At 41.4% G+C, this 16,517-nt stretch overlaps 1 protein-coding gene across 6 annotated transcripts in view; it reads left to right on the top strand.

Annotated features, from left to right (window-relative positions):
- Window positions 1-16,517, top strand: part of EMID1 (EMI domain containing 1) — a 197,081-nt gene that overhangs the window by 140,346 nt on the left and 40,218 nt on the right. For all 6 annotated transcript variants that reach the window (XM_040351942.1, XM_040351941.1, XM_040351943.1 and 3 more), the window contains 4 exons: window positions 1,639-1,700; window positions 1,797-1,911; window positions 13,739-13,783; window positions 15,182-15,268. In XM_040351942.1, the coding sequence (XP_040207876.1) occupies window positions 1,639-1,700; window positions 1,797-1,911; window positions 13,739-13,783; window positions 15,182-15,268 (309 nt within the window). The remainder of the gene's footprint in view (window positions 1-1,638; window positions 1,701-1,796; window positions 1,912-13,738; window positions 13,784-15,181; window positions 15,269-16,517) is intronic.

The raw sequence follows: 16,517 nt of genomic DNA on the forward strand, positions 1-16,517 counted from the left end.
TGTCACCCTCTGCTGGGGGCAAGTCGGTAAAAGGAGGGAGCCACCTCTAGATCACATTGCTCCATGTGTGAGAAGGGGAACAGGAGGTTGCTTTAACATGTCACCGATGCTTTCTGTTGGTTCACCCCTTGGTGGGAACCCAATCAGGGTTCCAGGACATGGACTTGTACAAGGACCTTAAGGACTCTTTCCACAGTTCCAAGGTATGACTACCTCAATGGGCAGTGGTACCAAGAAGAACTGCGTTAGCACTTTGTCAGAGGAATAGGGTGTCTGGGAAGAAAATATCTGTAAAGCTTGCTTTTATAAGTTAACTTTTTCTGGCCTGGCCCGAAGTTATTTGGGGACATGCTCAAAGGAGTGCATGTAAGGCATAACACACCTATGGTCACACCAGGGGACAAGGCAATACAAGAAGAAGGTGCCGTACCAGTGTCTAAATCAAGCTAACCAGTGAAGGCTATTTTTCCATTGCTAGTAACTCCGGGCCAGATTCACGCAGAAGTGCGGCGGCGTAACGTATCGTAGATACGTTACACCGCCGCAAGTTTTCATCGCAAGTGCCTGATTCACAAAGCACTTGCAATGAAAACCTCCAACAGTGTAATTCAATTACACCTGTCGGATCTTAGGGCAAACTATGCGTAACTGATTCTATGCGTAACTGATCCGACAGTGTAATTCAATTACACCTGTCGGATCTTAGGGCAAACTATGCGTAACTGATTCTATGCGTAACTGATCCGACAGTGTAATTCAATTACACCTGTCGGATCTTAGGGCAAACTATGCGTAACTGATTATATGAATCAGTCGCATAGTTAGGAAGCCCCTAAAACAGAGATACGACGGCGTATCAGGAGATACGCCGTCGTATCTCTTTTGTGAATCTGGCCCACCATTACTAGTGTCTATGTGCATCTAGCAGCCAGCTGGTCAGGAAGCTGAGGTGACTTGGTGTAAGTGGAGTAAAGCCTGCCTTCCAACATTTCTGTGGAAAATCCGACAACAATTGTCAACGAGGCTTTAAGGTGTTGTTATATCCATTGATTTCCCACAGACAGAGAAAATCGGATGATCATTCATTAACAATCTGATAGCTGCAATCAGGCAACAACGCTGTATATGTTTTTTCATGACATTGTAAAACCTCTTCATGACCAAAGAGAAATGGGAGGAACCTCTTAACTCAAAATGCTTAGTATCATTATATTGCCCAAAAATGAATGTTAGGCCAGCCATACATAATTTTTTTTCCTGCAAAAAAACTGCACGATTCCCCCATCAACACAGACAGTGCTGAGAGGGGAATCCCTCCTGCCCAGCAATTGTCTGCTCCGAGCGGGGGAAACCGTCCCTCCAGGAGAAGACAGTGATTATTACTAACGGCTATAGCAGCCACTAGCGGCTAGCGATAATCGAAAGAGAGTCCGGCAGGCTGGTTGTACCCAAGTTGATTGATAGATCAACTTGGTACATTCAGCCTGCCCATTAATGGTTCGAATCTCGAAGAGTCCTGAGATCCGAACTGTGTATGGCCTTTGTGGTGCTGGGAATCATTCAGAAAATAAACAGACAAATTGATGGGGACTGTGTTTTATTGTTTAACTACTAACATATATTTTTTAATGCACATAGGATGTCTCAACTGCAGTCAGATTCCAGAACTAAGTGAACGCCTGAGCACTTTGGAAGCCAAGGTAATCTGAGTAATTATGGTATCATTTATATGTTTGTTGTCCACACTGTGTATCTGTGAAGTTAACCATCTTCTTCTGTCATTCTTCTGTCATTAGGTTGCCATGATTGCAGCTCCCGATGTGGCACAAGGGACTCAATCTCTACCTCAGTCGGCGGGGCTTTGGGGAAGCCCACAAGCACGTGGTGGTCCTGGGGAGGTGGGCATAAAGGGTAGGATTTATGTAGTGTTTACAGCACATTGATTTTACTTTAAATCATTTCATTGTTTTGTCCTAATGTGTTTTAGTATAAATAAGAACTGCAGATCTGTATTTACCTGATTTATTCGTGACAAAAGTTATTACGAAAACCTAAAAATATCACAAAGTGAATCAAAGTGGTTGTAAACCATCACATATACACAGTGAAGTGACTGGCCTCAGGTGATACACAGACATGAAACAAATCTTCCTACATCAGTTGTACCTGTTTATCTGTAGCCGTCTTTCCCCTATATTTTTTCAATGTGCAGAATGTATACATCATCTCTCAGCTCTGAAAGACAGGGGGGGTGGAGATTTGAAGTTAAGAGAGTTCTGAGAGCTGATTGAAGGAAAGGGACACCCCCCCCCCCCCCCATTCACACAGCACACAGGAACAAAGCTGAGGCTACCAATTTGCTAGAGGTCCCTCCCCTGTCACTTTTTTTTCTCTTGGTGTCAGGAAAAATTGTCAGAAGCGATTCATGCTGATAGCAGAGGAATGGGGCAGCAGAAGGAAATTACACTTAGTTCTCTGGATTGAGACAAGCACACATTAAAGAGAGATACTGTATACTTTGTTCATATTTCATGTCTGAACCACTTTACGCATCAAAAACCTTAAAGCTTAAGATTAGGTATGACAATTTTTACATAGTTACATTGGTCCAGTTAATCGAGATCACTGTAGTAGTGGTACCTACCACAATGATTTCCAGCTTCCACAGGTATTGTCCAGGTATGGCACATACATGCTTACATTGGTCCAAGCTGGACTAATGTAACTATGTAAAAATGTACAGATAGTCCGACTGCCACACACCTTTAACTGGCATGAGTGGTTAGCAGGTAAAAATCAGCTCAATTCATCAAGACCACAACTTCAACATGTTTCACCTCACCCTCTTATTTTTCAGTATGCTTTGGGTCTGCATGGACCTTTCCTCAGCCTGCACCCTCACTAGACAGCGGCATCCAACTCATCAGACCTTGACAGCCTGAGCAGGGACCCTGAATCACTTATCATAGGTCACTGTGTAAAAATTGACATTCCTAAATTTCAGCTTTATTTTTTTTGGTATGTTTTTTACTTTGTGTACACGAGTTTGTAGAGGTAAATCTCCATGGTTTATATCTGCATCTAATGCTGTATAAAGTGATAAAAGAATTCCCTGTTCCCTGCCAGTAGTTCTTGAGGATTTATGGACACATTTAGCATGACACTTTCAGGTAGCATCACGTTCATCCTCCATCTTCATGTCCGGTATTCCCCAAGATGACAATTTGATGCATTCTCTGCCACCTTGCTCTATTAATTGTTCCTGTCACCTTCTACTATCAGAACCCATTAGCACCCTTTAACCCCCCCCCCCCCCCAACACCACCATTAACTTCCTACCCATCATCAGCTACCCTTTTCTCCCATATACACACACACACACACACACACACACAACTAGTATAGCTTCTTCCTCCAGAATGAATTGTATTTATTATCCTTTTAGCATAAACTATATGTACGAGTGAAGGCATCCGTATGTATTTCAATCCATATCTAGTGCTAGCCCCAAAAGAGCAGGTTCTTTCCCAAAAGGTTCAGAGGCAGTCAGGCACCCAGCAACAATAGTTGATTAACTCTGGCTCATTAATTAGTCTAGGGGTTGTCTTTTGGAAATTCACTTACTAGCAGAATTTGGGAGGGGATTTGGGGTCATGAAGGGCACTTCAAAACAGAACCTATTGCTAGCAGAGGACTCTTCTTGCTTAGCAGCTGTTGCACTAGTTTAGGTAAACTGTAACAGTCTTCGGCTTATGGCTGGGGTATACACATAATAAGAGACCCAAATAAATATATAACGCCCCAATATGGATACATAAGAAATGGTTTAAAAAAATCGACACATTGTTTCGAAATCTCATATGGAAAGGAGGTCAGTCCAGGATAGGTTTACAAACCTTACAGTTATCAACTAGGAGAGGGGGCATGGCGGTAGCGCATCCACGGAGCTACTTCTTGGCAGCCCAATTGCAACACATAGGAGCAAATAAAGAGGCAGAAGGGAGTACAAATGAGGGATTAATGATATTAGGGGCACCCCATAAGACAATAGTGGAGGCACTTGAGGCCAATTCTTTCGTTAATAAAAAAAAACTATGGTAAGGCTAGACATAAAAGTATGAAATGCAGTAAAGTCCCTAAGGGGACAAGGCGGTCTGACAGTATATATCCCTCTATGGGATAATAGGAACCTGCGGGAGCTGGAGACGGTAGGGAAGATTAAGGAATGGGAAGTAAAGGGAATAGATAGATTGGCACAGCTGTATGATGGAAGAACATTAAAAACATTTACAGCACTGAGAGAGGAATATGATTTACCCTAACATACATTTTATAGATATTTGCAAATTAGACACGCTCTAAATGCACAGTTTGAAAGACATGGCCCGGTCTGGTGTAATATCCCCATTTTGCAAAGAATAGGTAATCAGAGTAGGAACGGGGGGGGGGGGGGGGTTGGTTATATCTGAAATCTACCCACATATATGCGGAGGAAGCATTGCGGGCCCCAAACTACTTAAAAGTAAGGGAAAATGGGAAGAAGATCTGTGGACCATATCGGAGGGGCAATGGAAGAAGATATTAGAGGGAGGACACCTGGTAACGGTCTCACCCGCACAGAAGGTCTCATTTTTAATGTTGATACACAGGAAATATTACACACCTAAATTCGGGTGGAGAGCGGATGCCAGGTGCCCTAGGTGGGGCACTGGGGATTTGTTACATATGATGTGGATTTGCCCAAAATTGTTCAGTTATTGGTCAGAGATTCTTGATACCATAAACATGATATACGATACTAGGGTGGAAATGGACCCCAGACTATGTATCCTGGGCTTAGGGGAGGGAATAAGTGGGGCAGCTAGTACAATAAAAGTAGTGATGAGGTGCATTTTCCAGGCAAGAAAATTGATTGCTCAGAGATGGCAAGCAGCGAAGCCCCCCTCAGTAAGAGACTGGGTTGACATAGTCACTGAAACAATATGGAAGGAGAAAGTAGTTTACACCAAGAGAAGAAATCTTAAGGAGTTTGGGGAAATGTGGAAACCATGGTTGGAGAAGTTGGGTTACCTCATGTAAAACATAACAGCAACCCAGCTCCATCTGGGCACACCTCCTCAGTAATGGGCAAGGCCCTGCTTAATATTCAGACTGATTATTTAAATTCTCCCTACAAAAAAAAAAAAGAAAAAACTGCGCTAATACAAGTAAAGTGACCAAATAATACATCAATTATCCAAGCAGCAATTCTCCTGTGAGATATAAACACATAATAATCAAAAACATCTACAGAGTCACGCTCTAAAAATGATTATCCATTTTACTGTAAAAAAAAAAAAGAATGATTATCCATATAAAATTAAAAAGTCCAAGGTAGTGAAATAACTTTCAAAGTGAGAGTCTTCTTGTCAGTGCATCAGCGTCGCCACCATCTGCAACCAGGAAGGTGTAATCGTCTGAAGCACGACCACCAATACAGACAAAATGCTTGCTTACCAGCTCACACAGACCTCCTATTACGGAAGGTCAGTGACACTTGTGACTACACACCCAGCAAGGGCCTTTTGGTGCTGTCTGTGGATCCTCTCAGAACATGGAGGTAAACCGTCCAGATGGTGTTTTCATAAGTCATCCTCAAAATATAAAAAACTCTACATAGTGTAAAAACTTTAAAACTTTATTTGGAAAGCTCAAAATTGCACATACATCAAGAATGGTTAAAAATTGCCTTAGTATCAATCTGGTTGGCCAGTAATACAGCAGTAACCTGTCCTTTCGGGACTCGTGGAAAGCGATGATGTCAGCACGTCGTTCCCCCCTACATGTTTCATCATATGATGATATCATCTGGGGCACGGGCAGCATGCTGCGTCATCGCTTAAATACAGTAAAAACTAAACAAGCCTCAATCTGAGTCTCAGAGAGCCAATCAAATCATCAAATCGTGACTGGACCTTAAACAATGTTCGAAATCCAATCCCACAGAACAGATGGAGCCAAGTGTCTTGATGGAATTAAGCTGAATTAAGCAACAGGAAGTGTAAAAATAATCAGATGGAGTCACACCACCATATTAGGTAGAGTGGCATCTATTTCTCTTTATACCTTAGATGTTCTATAAATGTTTACAGCTGCGTCATGGCTTATATGCCAAATTTTCTTTTTCTCCTGTTTTGTTTTTCCCGGTCCCAGTCTTAGAAAGAGTGGTTCAGGCAACTGCTACTAAAGGCCTAATACCTGCTACGTATAAGTCTCTATTACAATGTACTTCTAAGAAGTTTCACTGTCCATTTAGAGAGAAATGGAAGCACGATATAGGTCCTATCTCCGACTAGGTCTGGGATAGGATTCTTTAGACTCTTGTATCTTTCACCCTCATTTAGATTAAACAATTGTATATATCGCATAGGGTGTATGTGACCCCAGAATTTATTTAATATTGGCTTAACAACTGACTCGGCTTGCTCTAGATGTGGCAATCTGGGGTCATTGATACATTTACTATGGCGATGCCCGAAACTCCAGAGGTATTGGGTGGAGGTTGTGGGTACACTTAATGGGATCTTAGATTTGAATCTTTCATTGGATCCTTTAATATGTCTGCTGGGCTATCTTGATAGCTCAGTGCTTAACCACTTGCCACCCGCCAATGACAAATTGACGTCGGCAAAGTGGTTGTAGAATCCTGACTGGACGTCATATGACGTCCTCAGGATTCTGAGCTGCTGCGCGCCCCCGGGGGCGCGCATCGCGGCGATCGTTGTTGCAAGGTGTCAGTCTGACACCCCGCAACACCTATCTCGGTAAAGAGTCTCTCACGGAGACTCTTTACCACGTGATCAGCCGTGTCCAATCACGGCTGATCACGATGTAAACAGGAAGAGCCGTTGATGGCTCTTCCTCACTCGCGTTTGACAGACGCGAGTAGAGGAGAGCCCATCTCTCGGATCGCCACATGGACCACCAGGGAAGCCCACCCTGGACCACCAGGGAAGCGGGCAAAAAAAAAAAAAGTCTTAAAAAAATAAATAAAAAAAAGTCTTGAAAAAAAAATAAAGTCTGAAAAAAAAAGCAATAAAAAAGATGCCAATCAGTGCCCACAAATGGGCACTGACTGGCAACATGTGTAAATCAGTCCCGCCCCACAGTGTCCATCAGTGCCACACCACAGTGTCCATCAGTGCCACCCCACAGTGTCCATCAGTGCCACCCCACAGTGCCCATCCATGCCCAGTGCCCACCTATCAGTGCCCATCTGTGCCACCCATAATTATCCATCAGTGCCGCCCATGAGTGCCCATCTATGCCGCCTTTGAGTGCCCAGTGCCGCCCATGAGTGCCCATCAGTGCCGCCCATGAGTGCCCATCAGTGCCGCCTATGTGTGCCCATCAGTGCCGCCTATGTGTGCCCATCAGTGCCACCTATGTGTGCCCATCCGTGCCGCCTATGTGTGCCCATCCGTGCCGCATACCAGCGCCGCCAATCAGTGCCACCTCATCTGTGCCCGTCAGTACTACCTCATCGATGTCCATCAGTGCCATCTCATCGGTGCCCATCAGTGCCGCCATATCAGTGCCCGTAACTGAAAGAGAAATCTTACAAAAAAATTAACAGAAAAAAAAAAACGTAATTTTTTTAAAAAATGTTCAGTCTTTTTTTAGTTGTTGCGCATAAAAAAAAAATCGCAGAGGTGATCAAATACCACCAAAAGAAAGCTCTATTTGTGGGGAAAAAAAGGACGCCAATTTTGTTTGGGTACATAGTAGCACGACCGCGCAATTGCCATTCAAAGTGCGACAGTGCTGAAAGCTGAAAATTGGCTTGGGCAGGAAGGTGCGTACGTGCCCTGTATGGAAGTGGTTAAACCACCAAGGTGGTTTACTGCTGCACGAGCGCTCTTTATGGCTCTGAGACAAATTGACATTAGGTGGACCTCCCCTCACCCTCCGACTATATCTGATTTGATATTCGATCTTAATAGATGTATTTCCTATGAGGCATATTTTCTTTATGCGTAACTCATCCAAGAGGTTCGATATTATTAGGAAGCCAAGGCTTGACTATATGGATACAGGATTGTGTTAGGAGGTACGTTTGTCAGAATACAGACATATGTGGAAAAAATGTTCTTACCTATAGGATAAAAGGATTGTGTATTGACTTGACAATGGAAGGAGTAGGGAAAGGGGTGGGTTAAAATACCCCCCCCCCTTTTTTTGGTGGGGGGGGGGGATTTGTATATGCTTCTGTGATGTTATAAATATTTGTGTTTTGATTTTAATGTTTTTTTTGCTTTTTGTTTTTGTGTACATGTTGTTGTGGTATAAGAAAATGGAAAATAAATTCTGATTTAAAAAAAAAGTAGAGTGGCATTTAGTATACAAAGATCATTATAATTAATATATACAAAAGTTGTTTAAAAATTCATTATTAGCGGTCACTGACATGTCCACAATGCTTGTAAAGCCACCTAAAATATTCTATAAGCTATATTCCTGATGTAAAGTGATGCGCAAACTGTTGGCGCTATATAAATCCTGTATAATAATAATAATAATATTCAGAGGCAGGAAATGTCACAATTACTTCAAGAGTCATGTCACTACAGTCAATTGGAGTGACATCTAGTGGATAAAAACGATATAACACCAAATGAGTTTCACTAATAAAAAATCATTGACACAACTAAAAAGTAAATCAAAAACTGAAAAAACCTAAAAGGGGGTGGGATTTTTAAGGCAACAAATATTAAACTCGAAAATTCATAAAAAAGTTTAAATTTATTACATATTATAAATAGATGAAAACAGTATCAATAATACGAACAAAAAAAAAAAACATAAAGACATATGCAAAGGAAGTTGTATAGCAAAATGATACTGTCCGTCAAACAATGCCCGTCATCAGAGGGCTGATGGCACGTAAGACGGATAATCCAGAATTATCCGTCTTACGTGCCATCAGCCCTCTGATGACGGGCATTGTTTGACGGACAGTATCATTTTGCTAAATAAATTCCTTTGTATATGTCTTTATGTTTTTTTGTGTGTATTATTGATACTGTTTTCATCTATTTATAATTTGTAATACATTTATACTTTTTTATGAATTTTTTAGATTAATATTTGTTGCCTTAAAAATCCCACCCCCTTTGAGTTTTTTTCAGTTTTTGATTGATCAAGGGATGATGGCAACCACATGCTGCCCTACATGAGTTAATCCTTTTTACAACTAAAAAGTAAAAATATAAATATAAACTGAATGACCTGGGTTGCTATACTAATCACTGTTTATTGACTAACAAATCAATGGATAGTAATGAGGCCAAAAACCTAATTCCATGTCATTTAGTATCCCAGTCCTTAAACTGACCTATGAACTTGCCAGCAAATCCAAAAAAACTAGTGGCCTGCTTCAAAAATAAATATACACAAATTGTAAACATTATTAAATCAATTAACCATTGAAAATCTAATATTATAGAGATAATATAAATTATATAATGATAGAAAATGGGGCTTCCTCACTCAAATTATGTTTATATTCAAAAAGTTCCCCCCTTAGCCCTAAATCAGCTGATTGAGACTCAGGTTAGAGAATACAAAATATCTAAAATGTAGGAAAAACAGTACACCATATCAGTTAGCTCAATAAGGACATTGGAAATAAGGCTTGTAAAAAAAAAAAAACAACATCTATATTTAAACCATAGTGGACAAATTATTTCAGTTATTGTATCCAATGCATTTCAAGTTTCGAGATCTTCCTAACTAGGTCCTAACTCCCTAACTAGAGAGCTACCTCTGTAATGAGGGCTGTACCTGTAAATGTCCCAAAAAATTGTATTTGAAGGGTCCTTATTGTGTGCTACTGCATATGTACTGCAAGTACTTGTAGAAATAAAGCTATTCTGTCAGGTATGTACTCACCGAGGCCGAGATGCTGAGGGCGGCTCACCTTTGCAACTTGGCGCACTCCGTCCCCTGGAGGTGAGACAGAGGGGGGATGGCGCGAAGAGGCACCGGTACTAGCGGAGCAGCTGAAGCTTGATAGATGGTGCGGAACAGGAAGCTTTAGCAGGTGGTGGATCACTGGAGACAGGCTGTGGATCAGGTAATGAGACATTTCCGATAAACTGAGAGCAGGTTTCAAGGACTAGGACTGAAGGTGGATCCGGGGTGCAAGCAGAAGGTCAAGGGCTGGAGAAGGTAACAAGTCCGAGGTACAAGCCAGAGGTCAGGGGTTGGCGACAGCAGCAAATCCAAGAGGCGAGCCAGAGGTCAGGTAGGAGAGAGAGCAGAGTCGTCGAGGCAATCCGGGTCAAACGAGGTCAGGTACAGGAAGTTCAGTAGCAGGAGCTGACAACAAACCAGCAACCTGTCATGAGACAGGGGCTGGTTTAAATAGGCTGGTCAGGCCTGTGATTGGTTCACGAGCATGCGCGCGCCGTGCCGCCGGACCGCGCATGCGGCGTTCCCCCTCGGGCATGCGCCGAAGCACTGTTCCACCGCGCATGTGCGCCATTCGGTGTCTGGCCAAGTTAGGTCCCTGACACATTTGTTCTCATGCTTTTATAATAGAGCCATTCATCACATACTCCACCACTGGGGTAGTGTACCTGTTACAATGCCATGTGGGCTGCAATTTGTGCGCAGAACTCAGCGGGCCCTGCAGGTTAGACTAAATGAGCATATTAGTAATATCAGAAAGGGTTTCAAGAATCATTCCAAATTTTTGATATTTAGTATTCTCTGACCTGAGTTTCAGTCAGCCGATTTAGGGGCGTGGGGGGACATTTTTGAATACAACATAATTGAGTGAGGGAGCCCCATTTTCAATCATTATATTATTTATATCTCTATAATATTAGATTTTTAATGCTTAATTGATATAGTTACATTTAAAATTTGTATATATTTATTTTTTAAGCGGGCCACTAGTTTATTTGGGGTTGCTGGCAAGTTTATAGGTCACTTTGGGGATTGGGACACTAAATGACATGGAACAAGGTTTTGGGCCTCATCCATTGTTTTGTTTGTCAATAAACAGTGAATAGTATAGTGACCCAGGTCATTCAGTTTATATTTATAATTTTACTTTTTAGTTGTGTCAATGATTTTTTATCTGAGAAACTCATTGGGTGTTATATGATGTTTGTCCACTAGATGTCACTCCAATTGACTGTTGTGACATGGCCCCATTAAAGTAATTGTGACACTTCCTCCTGCTGATTATAGCTTATATAATATTTTAGGAGGATTTACAAGCATTGTGGAAATGTTACTGACCGCTACTAATGTTTATTTAAACAACTTTTGTAGATAGAAATGATATCAATCTTTGTCCACTATGGTGGTGTGACTCCATTAAACTCTTAGACTGCTCTAGGCAGACCAACCAATCACTGCTCCTGTAATTACTGCAGAAGCCAAAAACTAAATTTACATCACAGCCCAACTAGGAGGGCGCTACACATACAGTATCTGTGAAAGAAGACATAATTTGATCACTTTGCTTCAATAGACAGGTTGGAATGTTTTTGATCAGTCCACAGGTTTTAGCACATGTTGTATATCAGGTGAGATTTGTGGATGAGGCTTTTTATCTTCTCAGATGGTAAAGCTGCCCATTCCTCTTGGCTAAAAGCCTCCCAGTTCCTGTAAATTCTTGGGCTGTCTTGCATGATCTGCACGTTTTGAGATCTCCCCAGAGTGGCTCAATCATATTGAGGTCAGGAGACTGAGGTAGCCACTCCAGAACCTTCACTTAATTCTGCTGTAGCCAATGGCAGGTTGACTTGGCCTTGTGTTTTGGATCATTGTCATGTTGGAATGTCCAAATACGTCCCATGCACAGCTTCCTGGCTGATAAATGGAAATGTTCCTCCAGTATTTTTTGATAATATACTGCATTCATCTTGCCATCAATTTTGACCACATTTCCTGTGCCTTTGTAGCTCACACATCCCCAAAACATCAGTGATTTAGCTCCGTGTTTCACAGTAGGAATGGTGTACATTTCATCATAGGACTTGTTGACTCCTCTTTAAATGTAGCATTTATGGTTGTGGCCAAAAAGCTCAATTTTGGTCTCATCACTCCAAATGACTTTGTGCCAGAAGGTTTATCCTTGTGCGGTTTGGCGTATCGTAAGCGGGATACTTTGTGGCATTTGTGTAGTAATGGCTTTCTTCTGGTGACTCGACCATGTAGCCCATCTTTCTTCAAGTGCCTCCTTATTGTGCATCTTGAAACAGCCACACCACATGTTTTCAGAGAGTCCTGTATTTCCCCTGAAGTTATTTGTGGGTATTTCTTTGCATCCTGAACAATTTTCCTGGCAGTTGTGGCTGAAATTTTAGTTGGTCTACCTGACCATGGTTTGGTTTCAACAGAACCCCTCATTTTCCACTTTTTGATTAGACTTTGAACACTGCTGATTGGCATTCTCAATTCCTTGGATATATTTTTATATCCCTTTCCTGTTTTATACAGTTCAACTACCTTTCCCGCAGATCCTTTGACAATTCTCTTGCTTTCCCCATGACTCAGAATCCAGAAATGTCAGTGCAGCACTGGATGAAATATGCAAGGGTCTGTCAGGACTCCAGAAACTCATTGACTTTTAATACACACACACTAATTACAAGCAAACAGATCACAGGTGAGGATGGTTACCTTTAATAGCCATTCAAACCCCTTTGTGTCAACTTGTGTGCGTGTTATCAGGCCAAAATCACCAGGGGGATGTAAACTTTTGTCCAGGGTCATTTGGGTAGTTTCTGTTGTGATTATGATTTAAAAAGAGTAAAGACAGTTGATTGATAATAAATGGCTTCAGCCAAACACTAAGCATGAATGAAAGAAAAGTTTTTGTGTTATGATTTATATTCTCTGAAAAATGGCCAAGAAATCATAAATTCTGGCATGGTATGTAAACTTATGAGCACAACTGTATATAACCTTTTACAGCATGCAACAAAAATTCTCAAATGAAAATCTTTGTGATTGTTATTTAAATATAAAAAGAGCAAACGTATTACAAAAAAATTATTTATAAAAAGTCAAAACTGATGTGGGCAAATCTAAAGCTGCTCAAAAGTAGAATTATGGACAGGCACATATGTGTTAGTCTTATGTTTCTGTATGCAGTTGTTTCTTTATTTATGCTATGTATATGACATTTGCCTGTCTGCAGTGATGTAAAAGATTTGGAGAAAAGATGTGTCACAGGACACTGCACACATGTGAGAAAGGAAGGATTTTATCACAGGAAAGGTGGATGTCCATCCTGTGTGGTCAGTGCAGTGCCAGTAAATCTCATATGTTAACCTCTTAGGCCCTGTACACACGATCAAACATGTCCGACGAAAACGGTCCGCGGACCGCTTTCATCGGACATGTCTGCTAGGAGATTTTGGTCTGATGGTTAAGCGCACTAACCAGCGGACATGTCGGACGGACGGGTTTCCAGCAGATAAGTTTTAAAGCATGCTTTAAAACTTTTGTCTGCTGGAAACCTGTCTGCTAGGCTGTACACACGGTCGGATCTGTCCGCTGAAACTGGTCTGCGGACCAGTTTCAGCAGACATGTTCAATCGTGTGTACAGGGCCTCACACATGTCCGTGTGACCTACACTGTAGTGGTATGATTTGTGAGCTATTCTTGATGACAATTTGAGTTGACACTATCTTCCTCTCCACCGCATTTATATTAACCAATATTCTTATGTTGCAGGATCTATGACACCAGCATCAAGAGACTCCTTTATAGCCCAGGAAGGTGAGAAACAGGGCGACTGGTATTGTCATATTTAGAGTTCATACTGCCCTAGGCACACATGAATGAAAACACCATTTTATGCATGGTTCACCACTTTGTCATCAAAGTTATTGCATAATTATTTTATGTGGAAGTGAAAACCCTTACACATATTTATAGACAGCAAGATGCCTGCTTTATTTATAGAGTTACCATTGAACAGTACAGTCTACTAATTAAAAGCATGCCAAGAAAAAATAGAAGATTGTGTGTTACTAGATTTGCAGAAGGGCTTGTGACTACCCCCAGTTCATTTTTTCTGCTGGATTTATCCATAAAATGAAATAATCACAGACTACAAATATGCTTTTCTCTTTTGTGCACTTACAATATTGTATATTGAAAAAAATGGACATAGTAGATTTTTTAAAAATGATCATGTTTACCAGTGTTGGAAACAAAGGGCCAGATTCACAGAAGAGATACGACGGCGTATCTACTGATACAACGTCGTATCTCTGAGAGTATCTACGCGACTGATTCATAGAATCAGTTACGCATAGATAGCCCTAAGATCCGACAGGTGTAATTAACTTACACCGTCGGATCTTAGGATGCAATACTTCGGCCGCCGCTGGGTGGAGTTTGCGTCGATTTCCAGCATCGGGTATGCAAATTAGGTTTTACGGCGATCCACGAAGGTACGCGCGGTCGTTACGTCGTCGCAAGTCTTTTTTTCCCGTCGCAAAGTTAGTCATGTTTTTTCATGCCTTAACTTTACACAGCCCATGTTAAAGTATGGCCGTCGTTCCCATGTCGAATTTAAAAAAAAACATTTCCGGCGTAAGTACGTGACGCACGTCGCCATTCACAAACACGTCGGGGCACCATAATTTTGCGCAAAGCACGTCGGGAAAATTGCGAACGGAGCATGCGCAGAACGTTCGGCGCGGGAGCGCGCCTAATTTAAATGGTACACACCCTATTTGAATTAGGCGAGCTTGCGCCGGTCGTCTTTACGATACACCGCCGCAAGTTTACAGGTAAGTGCTTTGTGAATCAGGCACTTACGCTGAAAACACTTGCGGCGGTGTAACGTAAACGAGATACGTTACGCCGCCGCAGTTCTACGAGAATCTGGCCCAAAGGTCCTGCTTGCTACGTTTTGTTCACTAGCCGTTGTTTTCCCATTCAAAGTGAACAAATTACATCTTTCACAGTATTTTGTAAAATGTACATGTACACATTTAATAGGTTATTTTATTAGTAAAATTGGGTTATTTTAATGTAAACCTGTTTTTGTGAATCATACTAATTTAAGACAGGCACTGGAGAGAAACATGTGTGTAAAAGTAGAGGAAAACAAGTTCTATAGAATATCTATTTAGTGTGTTATATACTCACTGTTCTTTATTCCAGGCATGAGCACAAGAAAAGGCCCAATAGGGCCAATAGGTACTCCAGGAGGCCAAGGATCTCCAATAAAAGGCCCAGCAGGACCACCAGGTAGGACAACAGGGTTACTGATAAACACTTTCATGCTACCTTCCGGCAGTCCTTTAAGTGGGCTTTAATGCAGAAAGGTGGAGTGGCTTCCGGCTCACGCAACTGCTTTAATCTGCTATCACTGTGGTCGCATGATCGGAAGAAAACACCAAAACTTCCCCTCTGCTCACACAGGTGTATCCTGCGAAAATGAACCTTTATCGCCAGTGATATTAAACAAATGTAGCCAGGATATGTGCAGCTGCTCCTCCTTTAACTTCCCTGCCCAAGGTCTTGGACATAATCTGTACAACAAAGGAAACAAAAAAGGGAAGCTCAACCTAGCACAATACATTTTAATTAAATACAAGGGTATAGTCAGCACCTTTAATGATTGCCTATGGCAGGTGAGATATTGACCCCTGCACCAGCAGATTACCCCAGGGGTAGTGGGGAGGGGGGGCAGAGGATAAAATACTTCTTATTGGATGTAAGTACTGTCCCCTGTGCTGATTTTAAAAATAAATAAATAAATAAATACAATTAGGCTTTAAGGTCCAAGTGCCATCTTGTGGTCTAACGGGATGGACTGTGTAAATCTCAGAACTGGGTAGAGATATATAAAACAGCTTCCATATATTTATTTTAGTGGTAAGCTTTTAAAGTTTAACTTGAGTCAAAGCTATTATTTTAGTTTTGGATAAAGTGGAGAAAGGTTAGATTCTCCATTTCATTTCTGTATTCTGAGCTCATAGAGAATATTTCCACCCACATTCCTACTTTTTATTAAAATGTTTTATTTATTTGCAGTCCCTGAAGATTTACCCTCACTTCTTGCCTACTTGTCCTGTTTGTCCTGTTATCAGGGTGTCAAAGAGACCAGAAAGTATGGTTAATCTCTTCAATGGTAACATAGAACGCAGCATAAATATATTTTTAGTTGAGTGGGAAAGGGTTAGAACCTCTGTGATGTTTTTATTGCTGTTTCTTCCTGTTCTTGTGATACTCACTACCCTCATTTCTTGTTCTAGTGCCACCAGATTAAAAAAAAAGCATCTAAAAAATATCGCAGTTTTACCACAGCAAAAAAGTATGAAAGTTTTAACCTTTCCACACTCTGCCCAAGACCCAAATATGTGTATTGGCTGGAGTTACGCTTTATATATCAGGCCTATAACATAAAAAATTGGCAACACGCGACTATTTGTACCTTTACCCAGAGCTGTAACTAGAATTTTATTTTTGGATCATTAGTTCTTTTGATTTTGTA

The sequence above is a fragment of the Rana temporaria genome, chromosome 1, assembly GCF_905171775.1.
Source record: "Rana temporaria chromosome 1, aRanTem1.1, whole genome shotgun sequence".
NCBI classification, from domain to species: Eukaryota; Metazoa; Chordata; class Amphibia; order Anura; family Ranidae; genus Rana; species Rana temporaria.